This window comes from Podarcis vaucheri (genome assembly GCF_965113315.1).
Source record: "Podarcis vaucheri genome assembly, chromosome: 13".
Taxonomy (NCBI): Eukaryota; Metazoa; Chordata; class Lepidosauria; order Squamata; family Lacertidae; genus Podarcis; species Podarcis vaucheri.
This window is the reverse complement of record NC_138751.1, coordinates 28,773,434-28,800,333: the sequence shown is the minus strand read 5'-3', so window position 1 is coordinate 28,800,333 and position 26,900 is coordinate 28,773,434. Positions and strand designations below refer to the sequence as shown.

Below are 26,900 nucleotides of genomic sequence, written 5' to 3'. Positions count from 1 at the left end.
GCTGAGATGAATAAGGTAAAAGGTAAAGGACCCCTGGACGCAGTGGCGTAGCGTGGGGGGTGCAGGGGGGGCCGGCCGCACTGGGCACAATATCTGGGGGTTAGGGTTAGGGGGCGCAAGTCAACGGGTTAGGGGGCGCAAATCCACAGGTTAGGGGGCGCAAATTACTTGCCTTGCCCCGGGTGCTGACAACCCACGCTACGCCACTGCCTGGACGGTTAAGTCCAGTCAAAGGAGTCTATGGGGTTGCGGTGCTCATCTTGCTTTCAGGCCAAGTTTGTCCACAGACAGCTTTCTGGGTCATGTGGCCAGCATGAGTAAACCGCTTCTGGCGCAACGGAACACTGTGACAGAACCAGAGCGCACGGAAACACCGTTTACCTTCCCGCCACAGCGGTACCTATTTATCTACTTGCACTGGCGCGCCTTTGAACTGCTAGGATGGCAGGAGCAGGGACAGAGCAACAGGAGCTCACCCCGTCATTGGCAAGCCCAGCAGGCTTAGTGGTTTAGACCACAGCGCCACCTGCATAAAGACACCTAAACAGGAACAGACTTTTATGTGAAATGACTGTGAGTTCTGTTCTGTTCTGTTCTGTTCTGGGACCAAAAGGAAAAACTCTGAGGTTCGGAATGTGCTCAGAGAGGCACTTGGTTCTTGCATTCCAACTATCTGACTTTTGCACCAGAGGCTGGTCAGTAGATCTTGTGGGTTCCAAATAGACAAGCCTGGAGCCTTACCAACCCTGGATTAGAAGCTACAACCTGGCTTTGTAACCTTTTCCTATGCCCTGGGAAAGGGCCCATATCTATCGCCAGACATTCTCGAAAGTGAATCATGAGCGCTCTGAAACAAATCAATTTTGCTGGGTGTTTTTCCCCCCCTTTCTCCTTTTTCCTTCTCCTTGCCTTTTGTTATGCAAACCATTCTGATTAACGTCAGCCAGTGCCAGCTTCGTCCTTGGGAAACTCTAGCAAGAAAACTATAGCCTCAGAGAGGAAGGCTGGGGAGAATCGCAGGGAAAGTGCCAGTGGCAAGCTCCCACTGGAGGGAGGGAGGGAGGGAGGGGTCCATCACTTGAGAATAAGAGCATCTTTTGTCTGTGCTCCAGCCTGCTGAGCCCCATGAAAAGTGGTGCAGAAAACAAGGGGTGGCAGGTTCGGGTGCTTACACGACATGGAGAGGACAGGACAGAGCAGCAGCAAAAGCTGCACGCTTCACTGCGATGAACTGCAGGTCTCTTTGCCGCAGTGTGTCCCACTCCAGGGGGCAGGTCACGGATTGAGACGCTGTCAGCCCGATTTCTGTCTATTAATAGCCCGTCAGCACATCCACTGGAGCTGTGTGCCAAAATGCCTAAAGCCAATCTTCTGGGGCTCAGGGCTTGCCAGATCAAAAGGGACGGGGAGAAATATATAGTCAGAAGTGGATTTTTTATAGTTAAAAGTGGATGTACAGAACTGTATTGAGAGAATGACTCAATGCTTTTGTAAAAAATAAAAAGTAAAAATGTGTGTGTGATCCAGGACTTAGAGAGGTAGAGGGCACCTCAAAAAAGAGCTAAACAAAAAGGCCACAAAGCGGGAGGGGGAGTTTATGAAAATGAGAGTGCATTTCTGCAATAGCTTTATGGATCTGTCTAGTATCGTATTGCACAGTGAATCATAGAACCCACAGGGGCTGCAGGGACCTAAAAGGCCATTCAGCCCACCTACCCCCGATAATGTAAGCAAGAGCATCCTGATAGAATACTTGAGTTGGGATGGAGACGGGGTCAGAATCCTCGCCCCATCAAAATTGCATGTGTCAAGGGGAAGGTAAGTGGGAGAGAAAGAAAGAGGAGGAGCCACAGCGCAGTGGTAGAATATTTGCACTCTGCATACAGAAAGTCCCCTGGCCAATCGCTGGCATCTCTAGATCAGGCCGGGAGAGAGTCCCTGGTCTGAAACTCTGGAGAGCTGCTGCCAGCCAGAGAAGGCAATATTTGAGCTAAATTGACTACTGGTTTAATTCTATCTAAGACAGGCATAGGCCAACTCGGCCCTCCAGATGTTTTGAGACTACAATCCCCATCATCCCTGACCACTGGTCCTGTTGGTTAGGGATGATGGGAGTTGTAGTCCCAAAACATCTGGAGGGCAGAGTTTGCCTATGCCTGAACTAAGAGCAAATTCCTATGTTCCTCATTTAGAGGTAAGGTAGTCAGAGACGCAGATGGGTGGAAGAGAAAGAGAGAGGCGAGGGAGAGGTGGAATGGTATGGGAAGATAGGTGAGGAAAGGCTGCGGAAGGACCATTAAAAAATGCTCCAGCCAGATTTTTTAATCTCTTTTATTTATTCAAGGGGAGAGCAGACCTTGTGTTGCATATCTTGTGTCTGAACGTCTCATTTCTGCCCTTTCCTGAACTGGCGACTGGAAGCCATGTGGTGCATCCCAGCTCCGCCATCTCTCCCAGGGAACGATGCAGACTGTCCTTGTCACTCTTTGGCGGAGGTATAATAAAGAGCAGGTGATTTATTAGGGAAACATCTTTTGTCACAGTGGCGTTTTTGGCTTGACGCTCAAGCAGTTGTCACTGGGCTTCCCTGCCAATAGAAGTCGGGGGGGGGGAGGAGGGGAGAAGAGAGGACTAGTTGGAAGCTAATAGCTATGGATGGGAAGGAGGTGGGAGTTCCAAATCCCGACTGGGAGGTGGCTTGGAAGCATTGTAAGATTGTGAAATGCACTCCCAAAAGGGGACTGGCAGAGTCACTAATCGACAGAGAGAGAAAGGGGAGCGCAGGGAAGGAAGAGGTCAGAAAGTGACAGGTGGTGGTGCCATCGAGGCTGAAGTCTTGGGCATACCTTCTGGTCAAGAGAAATGAGTTGAAAGGGACCCCAAAGGCTGGTGTCACACCGTACCTGTCAGTGTCAGGGAGAACTCTAGCGTGCCTCTTACTTTAAGTGACCACCTGATGAGCCCCTTACTCTTGCAAACCTGGGTGCCCTTATCATCGCTGACTGTCCGTTTATTTCCTCAGGCAAGAACTCCTTGTTACTCTCCCACGGTCTGTGTTTGGCGTAGGTTCCCTGCCCCTGTGGAGTCCCCTCTAAAATCCTTTAAGCTTTCCACTGGAGACTTCCTGGCCCCCAACTCCAGCTACCGTACTTCTGTTCCTCCCCACCTCAGCTCCTGTCTCACACCCCTCACTCTTTGGTCCCTCTTGGCCCTCATCTTAAATCTTCTGCATCCCTCCTGTCTCTTTCTCAGTCTCCACTTTTTATAACCTATCCATCCCCTCTACCTTCGTTTTCCTCCCCCTGTCATTCATTCTTTCATTCATTAAAAGTGCAGCCCCCTGCCCCTGCTTGCTCACCCCTCAGCTCCAGCTCCCATTGCCTCATTTCTGGGCATGTGATTCATCCTGCCGGCAGCTGGCTTGCCCCATTTTGAAGCACATTACCATCTTAAGGGTGGCCCCCAACCCCACCCTCCAATACCATTAAGCCCGTTGTCTAAATATTCACTAACCATCAGTTGTGGCTAGCGTGAGGGGAGAGGCACCAGGACGCGTATCAGTCAAAAAGTTGGCAACAAGGAGATAAAAGTACCAGGTCCTCCAATGTTGTTCTATGGATTTCAAAAGGTAATGTACATAAAATGTTTCAAATACTTAAAAGCACTAAATAAATTTTAAGTATTTTCTTTTTTTAAAAAAATGGGAATTGATAGGCACTTGCACCTAGAGAAGAGTTCTGTGTCACCCAGAACCTTGCATGCAACATTTTTAACGCTAGTTGCTAGATAAGAGCAATTCCTTACCCAGAAAGGAAAAGAATTGTGGTTTTCTGCTGCCCTCTTCTGCTTCCTAAGGGGAACGACAAGGGTGAGAGCAAAGGCTGCAATCATATACCCAGTTACCTGGGAGTGAGCCCCAATGAACTCACAATTAGCATTCAGGCTTTAAAAAAACACCATTCTATAAAACTACAGAAAAAAGAAAACATCAGAGAATACTGTATACAGTCAATTCAATGTGTGTGTTTTGTTTGGGTCTGTTTTGTTTTTTTTAACAGGGCTGGGCAACTTGCAGTTGTTGGTCTGATTTCATGTAGGTAGCAAAGGGAAAGGAAAAGAACTGCAGAAAGAGAGAGAGAGGAGGTGTCTCACATACTTTTGGCTCTGGGCCCCGACAGATTACCTCCAAATGAACGTTCTCCACCCATTTTAAAGCCCAGAAATCAAAACCTTGGACATCAAAAAGTTAACTATGTAGGTGCCATGTGAGCCGCTTTCCATTAATGAGTGCCACCCCCAAGAAGGCTCTGTGTGATCAGAATTCTGGTTTTGCCTTGCTCCAAATCCTCAGATGACCTCACAGCAGTTTTATGAAGATGCTGAAAAGCATGGTTTGGCCGGGGCAGGGGCGGGTGGTCAGGGGTAAGAAACCACCAGATTCAAGACCAATAGGGTAAAGAAGAAGAAAAAAGTTATGCTCCAAACCTGAAAGTTTAAGAATGTGAGATCACAGACTGAAGACCACCAGCATCCTATATCCAACACTGAAGTAGAAAGCCGGTGCCTGAGATCTGCAGCTGCAGATGAAGTGGACTCACAAAGCCTGAATGCTTCTCCTTACAAAAACATCCGCTGCACATAGAAAATTATGCATCACGGAGAAGAGTTTTTGCTTTCCCTGATATCCAGTGTTCTTTGTGCAAGGAATGCATTTGTATGAAGGGGCTTTCGGCCTTGTGAGGCCCGTCATCTGTTGTCCATAGCCCATATGTAGGTTGATATCACTTCAAGCAAAGCTTCATTTTGCAGAGGACACTGACCAACTCTTGTCAGGCCTCACCATTCTTCTAAAGGAACATGACACACACACAAGATTGCAGGAGACAATAATGAGTTTCAGGCAAACTGTTTTTTAGAGCAGTGCTTCCCAACCTTTTTAGTATGGTAACCCACAAGTCCAAAATCACCTGGAATTGTGACCCATCAGTTTTATCGTCACATGGATTTCGGATCTTAGCTCTTCAGCAGCCTGCTCTCTGTTTCACACATTTTAGCTACCGGGTTTGCCTATTTTATAACCACCGCTTGCAGCACCCAAGGGATATAAATAAATGAAATTATAACAACTGTCACCGGATCTGCCACCAGAGAGCAATTCCCAAGTGTTAAAATGTAGGACTCGAGAGTTTCTGATGTTCGGTTAGAACTGTCAACGAAATGAAAAGTTGTTAAAGAAGTATTCATCGTGTCACTTAAAAAGCAGTAATTATGTTGGGCTTACATATAAAGCCCATGACCTACTTGCAGGCTGTGATACACAGGCAGGAAAAAGCTGTTCTAGAGAACCCCATCAGCTATTATTTCTCTTACTGGAGATCCACTGATGTTTAACAAGGATTCCCTTTAACAGTTTTTTTTGTAATCATTGCTTCAGCTGTTAGGCCTATTACGTTGTTGAATGCCTTTGGCATTAGCAAGCCTTTGTCTATGGCACACAACTGTGGGTTCAGCAGATGCTGCTCAGGCAAAGTTGACATTTCTAATTTTCTGTTTCTTTGCCCAGAAAAGAGGGAAATCATAGTGCCTACCTTATACCCTCCAACATTTCTACGATGAAAATAGGGATGTCCTATTCCATCATCATCACCATCATGTTTTTATTTATACCCCACCCATCTGACTGGGTTGCCCCAGCCACTCTGAGAGGCTTCCAATGTATATAAAAAAAATAAGCCCTATCAAGGGCTGCCTTCAGATGTCTTCTAAAGGTTGTATACTTATCTCCTTGGCTCAGGGGTTGCGTAATTCCATACCTTCTGTTGAAAATAGATACAGTGGTACCTCGGGTTACATACGCTTCAGGTTACAGACTCCGCTAACCCAGAAATAGTACCTCGGGTTAAGAAATTTGCTTCAGGATGAGAACAGAAATCGTGCTCCAGCGGCGCGGCAGCAGCGGGAGGCCCCATTAGCTAAAGTGGTGCTTCAGGTTAAGAACAGTTTCAGGTTAAGAACGGACCTCTGGAACAAATTAAGTACTTAACCCAAGGTACCACTGTACATCCTAAGGAAAAGCGGGACATTCTGGGATCAAATCAGGAACTAGGATGGCTTCAGTAAATCCAGGAATGTGCCTGGAAAACAGGGACACTTGGAGGGTCTGCTACCTCACAGGCCAGTTGCAAAGAGAAGCATGTGATTTGCAAAGTATTTCTTGTTCTGAAATACAGGGTGCACAACAGATATCACTTCTCTGAGTGACTAGCCTAGTAGCCAAGAAACCTACCCTCCTTCCCCACACTAGTCATGCAGAATACACCTTTGCCCCCTCATTCATGCCAGGGGTTAATTGTCTTGATCTTCTTTGTCTATGTTGGGATTAATTAGGTAATTAACAGACAACACTTGGCAGATGGGATCATGTTAGTTTCTGGTTATTACAGGTACCCAGATTGCCTCAAGTAATAGATGCAGCAGAGGGGGGGGGGGAAGGCCAGCAGTTTGAATGTCAACCAAAATGGATGGGCAAAGGGCTACCTTTCAATGTGGCACACCTCTGGACCCAAACAAAACTTGATTTCACATTTGACGCTTGTGAAATTAACCTTGGCTATGAAGGTTGAACTGCCGATGTCAGAATCAAGCCTAAAGCAAAACTTGTACAACGTACATTTTGAAAGTCATCCTTGGGAATTAAAATTCACAACCTAATTGAGTTGAGTTAATTGGATTCTTTGGCTTATTGAAATTCCTGCTGGTCATTGTTTTGTGTTAACATTTGCTGGAATTGTTAATGTGTGTGGGGGGGGGGGGGAGACGTGAAATGGATGTTTTAGAAGTTCCAAATAAACAGATTCACATTTCCCACTTTCCCTTCTGGAAACTGACACAGCACCTTCTGTGCAGCTGCATTCCCATTGACCACCAGGCCACATCATGCACTAACTGGCTAAAGATACCTTGACTGAGCCACTACCATATACTCCATCAATTTATCTTTCATTCATTATCACAACTCAATCCCACCCTTCCTACAAAGCACATCAGGGTGGTATCCCACATTAACCTCACACAAACACTGCCAGGAAAAGTTGGGATAGTCAGTACGTATCTCTCAGCCTAAGGATAGTTTCATACGTGAACAGGGATTTAGAAACTGATAGTACATTTCAAACTGCTTTATTCCCATTTTAAATGCCATTTCAGAAGCTGCACATTCCAATCTAGTGTTGTCTATTTTGCAATGTAAACCCTTGGCCGGTTCGTCAGCAAGAAGTTTTTCTACCAAAAGTTTCTCAATTGCTTTTTTTAAAAAATTGAAACTGGAAATAAAGCATGGCGTTAACCCAAGCCCTTCTCTTCCCACTGAAACAAGAGGTAACAGAAACAGATCTTAAACACACGGTGCTTCAAGAACACTGTATGATAGCTTAAAGACTAATTAAAAAGCTTCCTTTCCAAACATAAATGTGCAGCTGTTTCATATTACCACTAGTATCGCTTTTATTGTTTATGGTATGTTTAAACTGTTTTGTCCACCAGCTGGACATTTCTGAATTTGAAAGCTTTTTGTTTGTTTTTTTAAAGTAGCCTTCTGCATCACGGGCTAAGTTTACCTGTCTGTTGCTCTGTAACACATTTCAGTTAAGTTTGTAAGTGGTGTTGTGAACTCTGGGGTATCTAAGCAGCCTAGCTGACATTTCTCAATAAGACTGATGACATACTCTTTCCTATGAAAGACAGCATGCCTGCTATCACTGCTCTTTCCCTCCAATATACAGCTGCAGGAGATTGCATTCAGCTTCACTTAATTCATATAAGGCAACAAGTCTAACAATATTACAAACTGAGGAGTATTTATTGTAGAATATGTGGAGTATGCATAGAAAGTTCCTTGCAAGAGAAGCCAGAGAGCAGAGTTCTCTGAAGGGAGAAAGCTGAAAAAGGATGGATTAGTAGATACTTCATTATTTTAGCTTCTCTGAATCTCAAATGCTGAAAGCTTCAGTTCAGAGTAAAAACTGCCCTTTATTAGAGCCCTGATGGCCCAATTCAATACAATGCCAGCAATTTCTAAATATGTAAGTACCAACAGGGCTATGAAATATCCCAGTGTCAGCTTCTGCAAGTCAGGCAACCAGAAACATAAAATCAATGCTGCATGTTGCAGAAGTGATCTATTATATCAACTAACAGTAACGTCATCACCACAAAGCCCATGTGGTGTGGATCAATGATTTTTTAAAAATAAAATAAAGGAAGATCAGATAGTTTTTTTAATATCTGAATGCTGTACCAGGTTTATCCTTAAAACTGAATCTTTGGCCTCCTACCCAAGAGAGGCTGTTATGCCCGATAAAGATCCATCCTTGCTTCCTTTTAAGTTTTGAGTACTTCCACCTTCAAATCAGGCAAGCTCGCAGGAGGCCCTATTCAGGCATTCAATTCTTGCTGTGTGGAGCACTCAGGAACAGGCTTGGTTTTCTCCACCACTCTGGTTCTAAATCATATAGGGAGCTCACACACCTACAGCAGTCTCCCTATACATACCTTACCTAACTCATGGAGGGTGGTGGAAGTGGTTAAGCAAGGCCAGCACATATGACTTCTCAGATGACTAGAACTGGGTTGAATGTCAAAATAGGGCTTTAGTGTCCCAACAAATGTATAGGAAATCATCTAAAACTATACCTACTCTCCCCTAAAGCAGATATAAATTATGTAGCACATAAGTCACACGAGCTGTATGACTAGAGTAAAGCCTCTAGTTTGAAACCAACAAGGTTTAATTGTTAGCAAATGATGAGCATGCACACACTTGTTCGGGAAACATGAAACAGAAAATTAGAAACCAACTTACAGAAATATTTCAACCAACCGACCTTGAGTAATTGCACAAGCTTTGTGGACCAAGATTTAGGCCAAGCTGCCATGTTACCCCCCCCCCATGGGCATTTATTCTAAGATCACCCTCCCACTTATCTAGGAAAAGCTACTAGACACAGATGTGTTGTTAAGAGATTTATTAGATACCCTTTGAGCACTATGTACACAGAAAGGCAGAAGTTATTTCTTAGTTTCTTCCTCCTTGGACAGGGTCTTGATGATCTCTTCCTTCTTGGCTTGCAGGCGTTCTTCACGGCGCTTACGGGCCTCCTTGGTCTTGGACCTACGGGCTTCAGCCTGGTCACTGAAAAGCAAAGGAAGGCCCGTGAAAAGCACAGCAACAACAGATTCACTTCATTGCTGTCACCAAATTCACCAAGTATGTATATGAATCCAGATTTCAGATTTGTCTGCAGTCTGACAGCTGGAACCTTTGAAGAGAACTTTTGTCCCCTCCCTAACAACTACTGTTGCCTATTTCATTGTTTTTAATATAGAGTGCAAGCTACCTTGATAACTTTGTGGTATTTTAAATTTATTTTTGGAGCATTTTTATCTTGTCTACTAACCAAACATTTCCCCATAGAGAGTACTTTGTCATTGCTGCCAACTTACACTAAAAAGCCAATTAGCGAATTAACCTGGGAGGGAACAATGAAACATCACTTCCCAACTCAGTGATGGAGCCAGACAATCAATCAAGATGAACGAACCCCTTCAACGGAAGCCTCATGGCAAGTAACAGAAGAGTAAAGAGTAAAAAACTCTAATACCTCAGATGACTCACCACTGAAAGTTGATTACTTGTGGAGTTTGTGCTATACCTCTCATTCTTCAGCCCGTAACACCTTTTTATTGCTACCTTAAGAATTTTAGTACTGCTATGCCAAGAACAGGATTTTATTCAGGGAGGAGAGCAAAGGAGGGAAATGACTTTACTCAAAGGAAGCAAGTGTCCAGTAACAAAATGAGAAAACACTTACGCCAGAAGCTTCTTGCGAGCCTTGTCTGCCTTCAGCTTGTGGATGTGCTCCATCAGGATCCGCTTGTTTTTGAACACGTTACCTTTCACCTTCAAGTACAAGCTGTGGTACCTGGAAAAGATGTCAGAAACAGCAAGGGCTGAGTATGCCACTCCATAGCTCTGAATAAATATTAATGCCCTAAAAGAAAGCAATGTCCCCTAGACATACTGTAAGTGGCTTTGCCTTGTCATCAAGTATGTGGGCTCCATAATGCTTTAAATCCAATTTAAATGAACTCTGAAACCTAGCACACTATTCAGTAAGCCTTCCATAAACTAGCATGATTTGGCTCTCACCATTGGAATAGATACATATAAAAAGTTAGCCACATTAGCAGGCAGAAAATGCCAGAGATGCTTAAGTGACAAAACTGACAAATGTATTTGTTTGCCAGACTTACATATGGCGATCAATCTTCTTGGATTCCCTGTATCTACGAAGCAGACGTCTCAAAATCCTCATCCTTCTCATCCAAGTAACCTTCTCAGGCATACGTGCATTGGCTGTACCTTTTCTCTTACCTGGAGAGCAAAGGAAAATGTTAGGCAGAAAAAATCAGTGATCTGGGCTATAAGTACAAAAATGTTTGCATTTCTGCAAAAGCCTCCTAAGCGTAGAATTAAAGATATCTGATGCCTTGTTTCATTAGATCTGCCTAAACTAAACTGCCTCTAAATTGGAGATTCTCAAAACTGATGGAAACCAGCTCTTACCAATGCCCATGTGCCTGCCCTTGCGGCGAGCCAAAGTGTTTTTCCGGCACCGTGCTCGTGAGTGAACGGTAACTGGCTTGCGGATTATCAGGCCATCTTTGATCAGTTTCCTGATCTGTTGACCTAGAAGACAAGGGAAAACAACAATCAGAAAGAATAACTAGTATCACCAAGGAGAACCTGCAAATCTATTTTCACATAAGTAAGCAAAACTATGTTTATGCCAATATCTACATTTCTGTTTCCAAGTTAAAATCCACCTGATTCACAGACATTGTCTATTTTCTGGTCTGTTGAATTAACTAAAGACTGGTAAGCTAAGGAAAGTTTATGTAACAGAGTAAGAAAGTGCTACTAAGCTAGTGGCTTGCACTATGAAAAGATGTTTGCTATGGTTTTAAACAAAACAGATTACAGTGGTACCTTGGTTCTTGAATGAAATCCATCCCAGAAGCCCATTCGGCTTCTGAAATATTTGAAAACCGAGGCACAGCTTCCCATTGGTTGCAAGAGCTTCTTGCACTCAGCGGAAGCTGCGTCACACATTCAGGTTATGAAAAACGTTGAAAAATGGAAGCATTTACTTCTGGGTTTTCAGTTTGAGAACCAAAACGTATGAGAACGGAGGCATTTGGAAACCGAGGTTCCACTGCATCAGCAAAAACTAGCATCTGCTACAAGAAGTACCAACAATGTAAGCAAGCTGTACATACTCATGCTTCTGTGACATGGCAAATGTTCACTTACGAGAGTTGGCATTTGCAATTTCATTGGTCTCGTTGGGATCCAACCAGACTTTCTTCTTGCCACAGCGCAGGACGCTGGAGGCCAGCCTCTTCTGAAGCCTTAGCATACTGAGGACAAAAATACAAGATTAGAGATTTCACAGAACAGCAAAGAAGTTATCCTGACTTGTGGAGATATTAGATGGGAGTGTTATTCCAAAGTAGCAAAAATTAACTGCTCATCTGCATAACTAAAATAAGCAAACTATACAGGACTCTGAGCAATGAGCCTAGACACTGGGAACCTAATCTAGGCTCCCCCCACAAAACCCCCACTAATTTTGGTAGCGGTGGCACAAAGTGGGGGAAAAACAGGAAATACTGGGGTGTGCAGCAAGTTAAGTCTATATGTCCAGTCCAGTACCTTGATGAGTATATAACTACCCTCCTTTCAGTCAGATCAATCATTCAATGTGTGCCACCTCTGCCACTCTAATCAGTGCCATGATTAGAAACAGTGAAGATCAAATTTGAGATTTTGATTTATTTGACATTTTATTTGTATTCCTGCAAAGAGAATTTAATCTGATTTTAACCCAATTACTCTGAGAGGAAACACAGGTTTGCTGCATGAGGACTCCTTCCTATAACTCCAGTGCACACTTTATTAACATAACACAGTACTGATAGTACAGTACGGGATATCAAAATCCAATAGTATTATTTATTAAGACGTTTTTGAATCAGGAGTGGGTTATTGTGATAGTAAAGCAACAGCCACCAACCATCTGCAAGCCCTGGCACACTTTTATAACATTTGTAGTAACTTTTTTTGCTTTGGTGATTTGTCATGTCAGAGATCCAGATGTGAATGCAAGAGAGAGATTTGAGTTTGGATATTCTAACTCTTGCATAGCCTTCAGCTGACCACTCTCCTCTCATGAAACACTATCTGCACTATGTGGAAGGGGGTGTGATTATCTTCCAGAAAGACTGAAAAAATTATGGAAACAATGCATGCGAAGCAGAAGCATTGAGAGCCAGCGTGGTATAGTGGTTGGTGGCATGACTTGGGCTTAGGAAGCCAGGGTTCAATTCTTCGTTATACATCTTTGGGTGCCAGGGAAAAACATTCCTTTTCAACCAGGCTTTTGGCTGATTAACAGTGTATGTCATTTTAAATGTGTTTGGGGGGGTTATGGGTTTGCTTTTATTTTGCTCACTTTTATTATGTATTTTTATCTTGTGAACTGCCCTGAGATCTTCAGATAAAGGGAGGCAGATTTAATAAGCATATAAATAAATTCCCTATTTGGTTGTGAAGCTCAGTGAGTGACCCTGTGAGCCAGTCACTGCCTGCCAGTCTAAGCCATCCCACAAGGTTGATTGTGGGGATTAAACGAGGGGAGCCACGAACACCACTTTCGAGTTCCTCGGAGGAAAAAAAATGGGATATAATTGCAACAAATAAATATCCCCCCTCCTTTTGTTGCGATGCTCCCGACTAAACATAAAGAAAGGGCTTTCTGGCAGAAGGAGCTGTTCCGACGGTGGGAAGGGTCTCCCTCGGACGGCCTCTCTCCTCACTGGAGGTTTCTCATCGGAATTTGTATAGAGGCAATCTGCCAAGGTTGCGATCCCTGGACTAGAAAGGGCTGGACTAGATGACCCATGGGGGGTGGACCTCCCTTCCAGCTCTACAATTCTATGATCCTCAATGGCTTCCCTCCGTTTTCGGGCCCCACCGTGCCTCTTAATGCCCACCACCCACTTCGCCCCATCCAGAGGGAAGACCCCAACCCGCCAATTCGGCTCTTCCGACCCCTCGTGGCAGCCGCGGAGGCTCCTCCCCTTTCGAACCCCCAGCCGCCGCCTCCCCCTTCACGCGCCACTAGGCCGCGTCTCCCAACCGTCCCTCCGTGTCGCGCGCCCTCAACGAAACAGCCCCTCTCTATTGGCTTTTGTTCTCTCCCCTTCCTTCACTCGTCTAGCCTCGGCCTCCCCCCAAAAAAAACTCCCCACGGACACTGAAGGCCGCCTACTACTCCGCAGCTCCTCACCTCATGGCGGCGGCGCCGACGGCACTAAAAAGAAAGAGAGGAAGGAAGCGCGCGCTGGCCAGCCTACTAGCCGACGCGTCAGTGGGCTGTACCACTCACCCCCCCTCTTCCCTTTTCACTCCGCCTTCATCGACTCGCCTTCGGTCCCCACCAGGATTGAAAGTTCTTCACGTTAAACGACCAACTGGAGGAAAATGTGAGAGTTAAGGCGGCTGGGGTAAGTGGTTTAAACAACAAATTCTTTTCCCCCCCTATGGAGCTGAGAGTGGTATGGCCTAAAGCCCAACTGCGCCTGCGCAGATGTCTAGGCGTATGCTCGCGTGGGGAGGCGCTTCCGGGAGGATTCTGCGCCTGAGCCAAAAGAGAGCGTTTTGCGCATGCTCAGAAATATTATGCCATGGTTTTGCTGTGAGGCGCTTGCAGAAAAGAAACGAGTGGAGACTTTCTCTTCATACTGGAGATATTAAACTTGATGATTTCTGAGGCTTCCTCTTTCTCCCTCTGGATTTGAGAGAAATCCACATTTTATTTTAACTGTGTTTGAAAACAGCGTCCCACCCGTATGCTAAAACAGGACAGTATCAATATGGTCCATTTACTCTCTATTTGCAGGATGGGCTGCTGTGGCACAGAGAGGGGCTTAGGATAGCTTTGCAATGTAGCCTATTAACAGTGCAAATTATTTGGTGTGGGGTAGGGCTGATTTAGATTTCCAGCTAAAACTCACTTATGCAAAACAGCCTTTAACTTGCAGCTAGTGACTCCTGCAGACCCACTAAAGGTCTGAATTAGGAAAAGTAGAAAATCCTGTCCATTGCTGCAGCTTTTTGCTGGAGCCTGGCCAATCACACCTACGCGAAAACCCTGTTTTCCTGCAGACAGCCCTCACCTCCCTTTCGGGAGAGACTAAAAAAATGGCGCCCAACGTAAACCCGAAAGTTATTTCCCGTGTGCTGCTCTACATTTCTAAGTCTACGGCTAAATCCATCCGCCTTTGCGCTGCGACTCTGATCGCACAAAACATGTCCGGACTTGTTTGAAAAGAGTGCGCCTGCGCAATGAGTGTAGCATGTTGCAATTTCTGATGTATTCGGTGAAATCATTGATATGTTTACTGGAGTTGTTTTCGTTGACTGACAGGGAGAAAGGGCGGCTGAAAGCAAATAAGGTTGTGGCTTGGGCGCATGTGATAAGCCATTGAAGCAGAACAGCAATATTAGATGTTCTCTGAAACACTCTCCCCCTTCCCTTTCTGACAACTGGTAAGGTTTCCCTAGCGCTGAATTAATTCTTACACGATGCTTTATCTTTTTATTTTGGTTGCTCACCGGTGGGTTTTCACTGGGCATCTTAACATACCAATTGTGGCATTTGAATGCTGAGTAAATATATAGTGATGTACTGCTTGAGTAGGACTAGGGCAGCCTTCACCACGTATTTTGACTTTAATTTCCATCAAGTTATGCTGGCTGTGGCTGGGTCTGATGGGAGTTGAAGTCCCTAATAGCTCATTTGGCCTGGGTGACCTGGGGTCAATGACTTACTCTCACTCTCAGCCTATCTTACCTCCCAGTCCATCCTTGTGTGGGTAAAAGTGGGGAGGAGTAGACAACTATGTATGCTGTCTTAAACTCCATGCAGGTGTATAAAAACAACAAGGACAATTAAAAGCCAATTACAGGGTCAGACTAGGACCTGGGAAACTAGGGTTCAAATCCCCACTCAGCCATGACTCTCACTAGATGACCCTGGGCCAGTCACTGCCTCTCAGCCAAACCTGCCTCACAAGGGGGGTTGTGGGGATTCAGTGAGAGGAGGGGGATAACCAGGTATGCCACCTTGATCTCCCTGGAAGAAAAGGGTAGGCATAAAATAATAAAATAAATAATAAAATAAAATAAAATAAATAATGGAAAGAGGCTTACCATTACATTACCATTGGATGTAAAATAGTAGTGTTACTATCTACATAGGAAGCCAACTTGTACTGGAATCAGAGCACTGGTGCATCTTACGCATTATCGCCTACACTGACTGGAAGCAGCTTTCCAGGATTTGGGGCGTTCCTGTTCCAGCCCTTGTGTGGAGATGCCAGGGACTGAACCTGGGATGCAAAGCAGTTGCTCTGCCACTGAACTATGACCCGTCCCAAAATATGTTTACTCAGAAGTAACCCCATTTGAAACGTTTCCTAGGAGATATGCCTAGAATTCCAGTGTTACTGAAAAATAAACTGATTGATAGCATATGATTGTTTAAAATAGTATTATTATTGTTGTTGTTGTAATAATAATAGTATTATTATAATTATAAATTGCAGCCCAAGCATGCGCAGACGCAGCACTGCGGGTTGTGAACGTGCCTCCTGCACGGATCACATTCGCAACCCGAGCATCCACTGTACTGACCTCAAGCATAAAGGAAGTAATAGCTGAAATACATTTTTCAAACACCTTTCACCTTGATGCTTAGTAAAGCCCTTGCCAAAGCATGTTTATAAAACAGGCAATTGGCCACTAGAGTTAAGTGTGTGCACGGACAATAAGTTTTATTTTTATTGTAATGTGTTTCAACAATTTTATGTGCTCTGAGCATCTAACTATGGCAAGGTTTAAGCTCAGATAGTTCAAATAAACCCTAGAACTTTGGTAACAGGACTGAGGTTTATTTGTGTTATTGAATGGTGGAGTGAAATTAAATGTGACAGTCGTTTTCTACTGATTTTGTTATTATTCACTGGGGAATTTATGTCAACTTCAAGTTTGACTTTTCCCACCCACCTTGTGAAAGGAGAACTATGTGCCTTTTTATCCTTAAAACTAACATTTTCAGTGTTCATTTTAAAGTGACGAGAGTGTGATGAAGCATGTGGGGGAGGGCCATAGCTCAGTGGTACAGCATCTGCTTTGCATGCAAAAGGTCTCAGGTTCAGACTCTGGTGTACCCCAGGTAGGAATGGGAAAGGCAGGCTCCTGTCTGAAACCCTTCAGAGCCACTGCTAGTAATTGAAGACAATGCTGAATTAGATGGACCAACCATGATCCTTGCTGTTCTTAGGAAAAGTTGTGTAATCGCTGGCATGTTGCATGAAGAATCAGAAACTTAAACTTCAGACACTTCCAGACTCCCTATGCATTCAGATTTGTTCTCAGGGAGGTTAGATATTGCATCAACACAAGTATTGCCCACACTTTCCAGTACAATTTCCTGTCAAGTTACTTATCGCGAACAATTTGAACTTTGTAGGGAACAGGTTTGTTGTGCAAGGCTTTCTCACTGTACAACTTAATTCCCTGGTACAGTGGTGCCCCGCAAGACGAATGCCTCGCAAGACAAAAAACTCGCTAGACGAAAGGGTTTTGCGGTTTTGGAGCTGCTTCGCAAGACGAATTTCCCTATGGGCTTGCTTCGCAAGACGAAAACGTCTTGCGTTTTTTGCAAGTTTGTTTCCTTTTTCTTAATACAGCTGCGACTTGACTTCGAGGAGCAACTCATAGAACGCGGTGTGGTAGCCTTTTTGAGGTTTTTGGTGATTTTTGAAGCTCTTCCAAAACTTTTCCGACACCGTGCTTCGCAAGACGAAAAATTCGCTAGGCGAAAAAAGTCGCGGAACGAATTAATTTCATCTTGCGAGGCACCACTGTAAGTAATTTAATCCAGGTTTCCTCAACCTCGGCCCTCCAGCTGTTTTGGGACTACAGTTCCCACGATCCATGACCACTGGTCCTGCTAGCTAGGGATCATGGGAGTTGTAGGCCAAAAACATCTGGAGGGCCAAGGTTGAGGAAGCCTGATTTAATCCCACCTGAAAATAGGGATAATCCGGAAGCACCTCTTGGCCTAGTGGAAGATGACCTGCCTCAGGATGAGAATCAGATGCCTGAGTGTTCTCTTGAGCATTGGTGTCCGTCCTTGTCAGTTTTAAAAGTAGTAAACATCAGGTGGGGTTGGCTTAAATCAAATAGCTGTTGCCAGAACATTCATAAACTTCAGAAGCCTCCTTTTCATTTCTACTCTCACTAGTGGTCAGTTTTGAGATGGATTATGCTGCTATCTCCCTTAAGAATCCATGCTAGCAATTTGCAGTAATTGCAACACTGTACCAAACTACAAAAGCCATACAGTGGTACCTTGGGTTAAGTACTTAATTCGTTCTGGAGGTCCGTTCTTAACCTGAAACTGTTCTTAACCTGAAGCACCGCTTTAGCTAATGGGGCCTCCTGCTGCCGCCAGGCCACTGGAGCACAATTTCTGTTCTCATCCTGAAGCAAAGTTCTTAACCCGAGGTAATATTTCTGGGTCAGCGGAGTCTGTAACCTGAAGTGTATGTAACCTGAAGCGTATGTAACCCGAGGTACCAGTGTACGTAGCCTATGTCCTTGCACAACCCGGAATATGCTTCCCATGTGGGTTAAGTGTATTTACAGACTGCAACTCTTTCAAACTCCCCAGTTTCCTTCACACACCTGTCTTCCAACCTGAAACTCCCTCAGCAGTTTCTTTTGCTTTTTTTATCCTGCCTGTTTTTCCATTGCAACCCTTTCTTTCTTATTTGGTCCCTTGGGAGAGCATGGCTGCTGGTGAAGGAACCAACTAGAGACATGAAACCTTGAGAGCAGCTGCAGCAAAACAGGCCACATCTCTTTCCTGCAGAAACCTGCTGCAGACGATTACAAAGTGAGAGCTGGCACAGGCACACACGCACTTATATTCAATAGGGATGAGCTAACCTCCCAGGAGAGTGACTAGGAGATAAACCAGGAGATAAACATTTATTAGAGGAAGTTCAACACTAATTCATCCTCTTTCTGTGCCATCAAGAGGGGCCTTGTCAAGGATTCAAAAGCCAAAAAGAGGTCATCAAACTACTCAATGAATTCTAAGGCTTCCTGCTTGACTGCCGGTCCTGGAACTAAAGAGTTGCACAGCATCTTTGCAAAGCTTCCAATCCGTAGAAGCTAAGGTTTTGCAAAGTTTTCTTAGCACAGAAATAAGCCAAGCTGTCTTGCAACATCTCCTTACAAAAATCTTTGTCCGGTATCTGAGGTGTAATTTATGCACTGGTAATGGCATGTGCTCTGGTCCATGGGGTCACGAAGAGTCGGACACGACTAAACGACTAAACAACAACAATGGCATGTTCAAAAGATCAGACACAAAGCTGACAAATGTTTAAAGGCACCTGTTGCAGAATGCTGAAATGTTGGAAGATTTGAGACAGTCAAGAGAAAGTTCTCGCACAGTGCACTGTTAAACTGTATGGACTTTTGCTCCTACAAGAGGCAGTGATCGCCACCAGTCTGGATGCCTTTAAAAGAGAATTTGACAAAGTGGATGAGGATAAGGCTCTCAACAGCTACTACTGCCTAGGATGGCTATGTTCTACCTCCACTGTCAGAGGCAGTATGCCTCTGAATACCATTTGCTGGAGATCACAAGCAAAGGAGAGTGCTGCTGCGTTCAGGTCCTATTTGTGTGATTCCTAAGCACTTCTGGGATAGAACAGTTAGAACAGAATGCTGAACTAGGTAGGCCATTGCCTGATCCTGCAGGCTCTTAATGTTCACTTGCAATGGCACAGAAAGATAATCCAATTTCATAGAGTGGAGACAGATTGCCAATTCCTGCCCACCCCACCAATCATTGAATTGAGAGGGGGACCCTAGCTTACCCATTCACCACTTGAGATTGTGGGAGAAAAGTGCTAGGAAGAGACCACCACCTGGAGGACAAGGGGGATTCTCTAAGGGCAGAAGAAAGAAGGAACTGGTGGAAGGAAGAAACAGTGGTGGTCACTGATGGAGGAACAACTCCTGGGGTGGGAGGAAGAAGAAACTCCTCGAGTTTCGAGGGCATGTCTTTTGGCTTTCCAAAATTTAAAGATTGTGATATTGTGTTTCTTAGCAATATTGATGTGTACCGAGCCTGAGTAGTGAGGAAAGGGGGGAAAGAGCTGGCAAATGGGAGGGGGGGAAATGGTCGTGTGCATCCACCCTCTGACTATTAAACAGAAGAGTGTGTGTTTAGAGGGTGGGGGTGAATGCTAGGACGAGATAGAGAAAATAGCTGAATAGGCTGCATAGGTAGTCTGGAGCGGCGGCGGCCGCAGCAACAGCAGCAGCAGGTAGATCCCGATAGGATCTGGGTGCGCGGGGTGGGGGTGTGGCTGGCTGGCAGCCAGTGCCAAGCAGAGTCTCCATCTTCGCTCTCCCTCCCTCCCCGCCATCTGCTCGGCCGCACTTTGGCTCAGACCACACCCACCCGCTCCTTTCTTCCCCCGGGGGAGCGGGAGGCAGCAGCCAGCCAGCCAGCCCTCGCCAGTTGCCAGGAAGCCGTCCGTCGGCGATGCCCTCTGATTGGAACGCTGCGCTCATCCATCTGGGCGGCCGACGGAGGGTGCCTGCTCGCTCCTCGCCGCGTCTCGGACCAGGAGGGGCCATGCCGAGGCTACGGGCTTAGCGGGTGGGGGTGGGGGGCGGCAGGAGGAGGAGGAAGAGGCTGGCTTTCTTGGCAGGCGAAAGGCGCGCCCAGCCACCTCCGGCTTCCACCATGAGTCCGGCGTGAGCGCAGCCGAGGGCGCACGGACATCTCCATGGTGCAGGACGGCGGCATGTCACGCACACCTTACAGCTCCAGCCAAGACATCCAGATGGAGGTCTTGGACAACCCGGGCCTCCAGGTGAGTAGCGGCGCAGCCCGATCCGTTGCCTTCTCCTGCCAGCCCGCTGGGCGGAGGACTCCCGGCGTTAGGGCGTGGGGAACTTTGGACGGGTGGAGGAGATCTTTGCGCGGGGAGGAAATCGGAAGGAGGAGAGGGAAGGAGACCAAATAGAGAACGTGAGAGACCTTTAATCGCAAGCGACAGCCAGGCATCCTTCCCAGACATGGGCTGATCCACCCTCGGTCCTAGCTTTCACGCGTTTCTCACCACCACCGCCCCGCGTGTTATTGAGGGGGATGGTGTCGTCGAGGCAGGGAGAGGGTAGCTTTTATGTTTTCCTGGATCCTGACTTTGATCCTGGACACACAGGCACCTGGGGGGGGGGGGGCGTTGAGCCAAAAGGAGAGAGATGTGACTCATGGAGTTGGAGGGAGAGAATGGCATATTTGAGGGTGGCGGTGGTTTTTTAGAAGCTTGCCTTGCTACATCGAGGCGCACCAGGAATGTACCTTGCACAGCCCTTCTCCTCCCGCTTGGGATCAGTTATAGCCGCTCCCTTGCCTCTTCCATTACGGGATCGGCTCCCAGACGCCAAGGGCACCCACTTGGTGGAAAAAATGCATTGCTTTTCATGCTGTCCCTGCCGTGCCTTTCCATGCAAGCAGATGAGATTAAACCAATGCACGTCCATCCATCCAAACACGCAAACATTTTGCAGAAAGCCAGACCAAAGGATCTTCTGGCTGTGGCCTGTACTGGGTCTAGAAGGGGCTGCATCAAATGAAGAAAGGGATTGCACCAGATATGTTGAGCACCATAGCCCTTGAGATCTGTTCCTGTTTCAGATGAGGGACTAGTGGCTAAAGCAGCCTTTGCCGGCTTGGTACTCTCCAGATGTTTTGGACTACAACTTGGATGTAGTCCAAAACGCCTGGAGAACACCAGCTTAGCAAAGGCTGGGTTAAAACATTGGGAGATGAAGACCACTTGTTCCTGCTCTCTGCCACTGACTTCCAGCCTCATCTCCCATGACTCAGATTCCTTTCATCTGGAAAAAGAGGAGTAATGGTTTGAGGTATTTGGGTGGCACACACAGCTGCACATGGAGAAGGTGCTCATGGAATCTCCATGGGTTGGTTTGGAGGTATACAAATCTCTTGAGGAAACTTGGCACTAAACACACAAGACCACCCAGAGCTTCTCCCCCACCTCTGTATCTCCCAGCAGCTTCTACAGCCAATAGGACCCTGGTGGATCTATCAACAAGTTTCAGAAGGGACTGCGGAGGTGGGGTAGGAAAATTCTAGGGTGAAGATAAGCCAACATCAATCTTGTATGGTCTAGCTATTTCTGTTTTATCTAGAATTCCTGTCGTCTGCTGCTGTGTGCTCAAATGTATATAGCAAAAATGCATACTCAGCCCTTTTTTAACAGTTCAGGCATAGCAACACTGCACTAAGTGCTCTGGGTAGTGTGTCCTTGTTTATTTACTGTATTTTATTATAATGGCCCCCTAGGTGGGTTTGCGACATAAACTCACACAGAATAAGGGCTTGTTTCTACACTGCTGGATTGATTGTAACCTCTAACTCAAACGTCCCTGTTCCATTATCTCAAAGTGCAAGATGGCTGTCTCGCTGCTTCTCTTGTTCATCATAGTTGTTATCTTTTGTACGCACTCTTCCTGAAGCACATAAGAAGCGCCTCAATGGCTCAGGCTGAGGTTTGCTCAGTTCATCATTCTCTCCAAGAATCCCAGCAAGCAGTAAGGAACCTGTAGCCCACCAGATGTTGTTGAACTCCCATCAGCCCCAGCTAACCTGGTCTGTAGTCAGGGGTGATGGTTGCAGTCCAGCAATATCTGAAAGGCCATAGATTCCCCACTCCTGCCGCAAGTGGTCCACTGAAAACTGGCAGTGCTCCCCTAGCAAGTCCACCATTGCCTGCTGCCCCACTCTTGTCCTAGGGGTAGAGGATTGGCCCAGGGAAACATGGGTTAGTGTGAACCTGTGGTTCTGATGGAGCATGTAAGGAGGTTGCCAAGACCTTGTTTGATTCATTTTAGTGAAGGGGTACTAATGTATTTGACTCTAGTGAGCAAATGTAGGTACTGGGAGACAACAACTCAGATTGGACAGCAGGTCAGATTTAGATAATATGAGAGGCCAAAATGTCCAGCCTCCCTCTCTCTTTGTGGGTTGGGTGGATGATAACAGAGTAAGTGGATCTCAGTGGCAGAATGTACTAAGCAAATGTACCTACCTGGTCCTGTTTGTGAGATCTAAGAAATGGGAGATTCTGGATTCTTTTTCTTTCATTTTATATTTTTCCTAATTTTATTCAAGTATGCTTACAAAAGAAAAAGAACAAAACATAGCTATCAAAGTAAGCTTGGTACATGTAGGGAGGTTGGAATATAAAACAGGTACAGACAACCAAGTACAGAAAAAGACAGCAGGATCCAGTGATGGTGTTTTAAAGATTCCAGGTTCTAATGACTATTTATGAGCTTCAAGGGAGTGTGAGAAATACCAGCTTGAAGGAAGACCTCAGAGGAGATATACCCCAAGCTGAATGATGGATAAGAGAGTAGTAGCTTGATACCTTTGCCCTGTTTTGATGGGAGTATCAAGCAAAGGCTTCTGGTGACAGAACCCAATATAAGGCCACCTTAGCCAAAACTGTGCCCTCTAGATGCTGTTGAACGACAACTCCTATCATCCCTGACCGTGGGCCACGTTGGCAGGGGCTGATGGCAGCTGTGCTCCAAACAACACCTGAAGTTGGCCACCTCTACATTAGAGTACATGTTTGCTCCTATTGATGTGATAGTGAAATATGTGGTCCTTAAGTAGTTCGGTCTAGCTCTGTGCAGCAGCAATACCCCCACCCCCACCTGAACCTTAAACATATAGCCTCCCAGCACCAGCAATTCCCCCATTTCATCTGAAACTCGCAGAGAGTAGTGCTCCACCCACTCTCTTGGTGTGTGGAATGTCATGAGTGAGTCTACCCCTTTTCCTCCTTTTGTCCCTCTCTGTGGTCCCACCCCCACCCCCCAGGTGGTGGATCCCGACTGCTCTCTGCAGCTATGAATGACGCACGTGCCTTAATTAGAACAAGCGGGGAGGAAAGGCCTAAAAATACCCAGCCCTCCGGTCTCTGCCTCCTTGCCTTGCCCTGCCTGGCCTTAGAACTACGAGAACCATGTCTGCGGGGGCCTGGTAACAACTGCCTTCTCCTCTGGCAGCTGTCCCTCTCCCTCTCCCTGAGACATACTTGGGAAGTGTCTGGTTCATTCTAGGCACCCCCCCTCCATGCTCCCTCTCTCAGCACACCCTAGAGAGAAGGGTCTGGATTTTTCTGGGGACTGTCCCTCTGCAAAAAAAAAGAAAAAAAAAGGCATGGGGCGGAGCTGTGATTCTTAGAAGCAGGTGGAAGCATGAAGCCGGTACATTTATTTCCCCCCTCTCCAAAAAAGGAACCTAGTGATGCTTGTTTTCTATATAAAGAGAGAGAGGGAAACGCTGCCGTGACCAGCAGAGGGTGATGAACTGGGCAGGGAAGGAAGCAGAACTGTGGGGAATATGGCAAGAGGCTGCCTGATACTTAACACACCCGAGGATGCAGGAGAGAGATCCTTCCTCCCTTTCTCTTTTTGCTTTGAGTCCTACACTTACCGCCCTGCTCCTGTTCTTTTGCTGGCCTTCCCAAGTTATCTTCCTGCTCTCTCCCACTGAAAAATGTGCTTAGTTCTCTCCATCCTTTCCGGCCTCATATTTGGGGGAAATGTCCTACGGCCTGCAATATTATAGCAACTGATCAGGAGCTTTCTCTAAATTCTCCAAGAATGTCTCACAATCATCCCAGCAGTTCGTACAACTGAGTAGGGAAGCCTGTGATCTCCTGGTGTTCCTTGGCTGGAGCTCCTACCATCCCTAGCCATTGACCATGCTATCTGGGGCTGTTGGGAACTGGAGGCCAACTACACTTGAAGGGCCCCAGGTTCCACAGCACTACAACAAACCTTGTATGGTCCAAAACCGGCTTCCTCAAACTCGGCCCCCCAGATGTTTTGAGACTACAGTTCCCATCACCCCTGACCACTAGTCCTGCTAGCTAGGGATCATGGGAGTTGTAGGCCAAAAACATCTGGAGGGCTGAGCTTGAGGAAGCCTGATTCAACAATTTAAAAAAAAATATCTAAAAACTTGTAAAACAGCCCTCTCACCCAGCTAATAATGTTAAGGTTGCCAGGGGCAGTGTCTTTCAGCCATAAAGTCCCTGCATTATGTTTCAGCCATCAATATTTTTGAGTTCTTGCTGAAAATTAAGGAGCTGCACCTCACCAGAGAGGGCATTCCACGAATGGGGAGCTGCAACCAAGAATGTTATGGAACAGTGCCAATTGGGCAACACCAACAAGCCCTCCATTGCCTATCTCAGGGCCTGGTCTATAGAGCACTGATCTATTGCTTTCAACAGCCTTCACCAACCTGGTACCATCCAGATGTTTTTGACTACAACTCCCATTACCCCCAGCCAGCATGGCCATCCTTAGGCCAACTTCTGGCATCCTTAGCATTGGATCCGAGTTGCAGAGTCCTTGTGTCTGACGTGACCCATACACAGCTCATGAATTTGGCAGTGCTGTACTCAGTTGCCCCTCCCATTAAGTGGAAATGAATATTCTGGCATTCCTTTTTAACGCTTCTGTGCCTGTAGCAGGTTTGAGCACAAAACATGTCCCAGCTGAGCTACTCCTTAGCAATGTATCAGTTACATATATAACTCTGGGCATGTTTGTGTGGAGTTTTGGAGTGGTGATCCTAATCTGCATTAGTGAAATGCGAGTACAGAATCAGTGTCTCTTAAGTTAGGTAAAGGTAAAGGGACCCCTGACCATTTAGGTCCAGTCGTGACTGACTCTGGGGTTGCGGCGCTCATCTCGCTTTACTGGCTGAGGGAGCCAGCATACAGCTTCTGGGTCATGTGGCCAGCATGACTAAGCTGCTTCCAGTGAACCAGATTAGCGCACGGAAATGCCGTTTACCTTCCCGCCGGAGCGGTACCTATTTATCTACTTGCCCTTTGACGTGCTTTCGAACTGCTAGGTTGGCAGGAGCAGGGACCGAGCAATGGGAGCTCACCCCGTTGTGGGGATTCGGACCGCCGACCTTCTGAGCAGCAAGTCCTAGGCTCTGTGGTTTAACCCACAGTGCCACCCATGTCCCTTGTCTCTTAAGTTACTGCAGACTAAAAGGAAGGTCATCTTTTGCATGCACGCTTGCGTGCGGAGTTCCTTTCCTTTTGCAGCTTTGAAGCAGTTTTTGATTGTTTTGATCCAGGGCTTTGTGTGAGGTGTGGCTTCCCGTTATGCTTGCTAATATGCTTTGCAAGGTAATTAGTGTTTGGATAGCCTTCCACTACCATCTCCCTGTGCTCTGATAATTGGTGTCTGGCCTATGATGCTGTGGGTGGGCGGCAAGACCATCCAGGACTCTGAAGAGCAGATGGATGTGTCAGTTGGTTTTATGGCCGTGCCATGCAGGGTCGAGTGGTGTGTGTGCGTGTGTGAGAGAGAGAGAGGCCCTGTTTTTTCCATCTCCTCACAGGCACCCACACTCTGATTAGGTTTAGGCACAAGGATATATGAGAGAAAATGAGTATGTGTGGGAGAGAAGTAGCAAATAAAAACATAATGATATACATAAATGGAACAGAGTCTGAAAACTCTACTCAGTCTTGTTTTGACAACTGCCAAGGCCTGGTACTCAGGTAAATGTAATTGCTTTCTTATGCATGTTGCAGAAGATCCTCTCTGATTACTGTGACTGATGACCAGCTGCCCCTGTGTGAGGATGGAGAGGATTCTGATTTCAGTATCAAAACAATTACAGCTCATCATGATTTATAATCATTTTGGTCTATGCTGGGACAGTCCTGTGATGTGTGGATTTATTGGCTAATCTCATCCACCCCCACTCTCCCTTTACCTTCGTCAGACACTATTCTCTATATGCCCATCTTACATAGATATAAACTCTCCAAGCAGGAAAGCTGTGTCTGTTGCTTTCAGCACGTAGCAGACTTCTGGTACTGAATGTATTTTACCTATTTGTTGTCCAGTGTTTTTGCCTTCCTTGAGAAGATCAAGATACTGTTTCGCTCAGGTCTGGTAAACCTCTGGCCCTCCAGATGTTGTTGTGCTACAGCACCCATCATCCCTGTTCATTGACCATGCTAGTTGGGGCCAATGGGAGTTGGGGTCCAACAATATGGTACTGGGGGAGCAAGCCAAGGAGAACAATGCAAAACTAGGTTAATTTTTGTTTTGTTTTGTAGCTTTGGTTTAGCAGTGAGTTGCATACACTTACCTAGGTCTGCGCTTGCATTTATTCCTACCACCTTTGCACACTCTCTGATCTTTGCATCCTCTTTAAACTCCTAGGGGAAATATAGCAAAAGGAAGAATCGCTTCAAACGCTCCGATGGCAGCACCTCATCTGACACGACTTCAAACAGTTTCGTCAGGCAGGTAAGCTCAAGCAGAGGGAGGGGGGTGGGAATCGAAGGGCTGCAGGGGCGAAAGGTGAAGTTTATAACTGAGGGAATTCACATCTCTCACATGCTGGTTGCTGCTTATTAGTACATGGCATTTGAAAGAACAGCACACATTAATTTCAGTGTGCCCTGCTGTGATTTCTCTGACTTTGAGAATCTCCCTCCAGTGGGCAGCGTTTTCATTGCAAGTTTGCTATTTCTCCCACCTGCTGCAAAGGCGTAACTCAAGGATGAGAAACTGAATGGGGAGTTTGGAGAGAGCTTTC

The 26,900-nt window shown here is 46.1% G+C and overlaps 2 protein-coding genes across 4 annotated transcripts in view; one reads left to right on the top strand and one right to left on the bottom strand.

Moving 5' to 3' along the window:
• Positions 1–9,008: 9,008 nt before the first annotated feature.
• RPL19 (ribosomal protein L19) lies at positions 9,009–13,554 on the bottom strand. The gene is made up of 6 exons (XM_082196627.1): positions 13,410–13,554; positions 11,372–11,478; positions 10,625–10,747; positions 10,312–10,432; positions 9,870–9,980; positions 9,009–9,190 (listed from the first exon to the last, which is right to left on the bottom strand). Exons 1-6 carry the CDS (start codon positions 13,412–13,414, stop codon positions 9,067–9,069), a joined length of 591 nt encoding a protein of 196 aa, XP_082052753.1. The 5' UTR covers positions 13,415–13,554; the 3' UTR covers positions 9,009–9,066.
• A 5,414-nt stretch (positions 13,555–18,968) lies between these two features.
• CACNB1 (calcium voltage-gated channel auxiliary subunit beta 1) overlaps positions 18,969–26,900 on the top strand; it is a 48,383-nt gene continuing 40,451 nt past the window's right edge. The window contains exons 1-2 of one of the 3 annotated variants that reach the window (XM_082196625.1): positions 18,969–20,088; positions 26,522–26,608. In XM_082196625.1, coding sequence (XP_082052751.1) covers positions 20,002–20,088; positions 26,522–26,608 — 174 coding nt within the window. In that variant the 5' untranslated portion in view covers positions 18,969–20,001. The remainder of the gene's footprint in view (positions 20,089–26,521; positions 26,609–26,900) is intronic. The other 2 variants (XM_082196622.1, XM_082196626.1) reach the window with 2 other exon arrangements.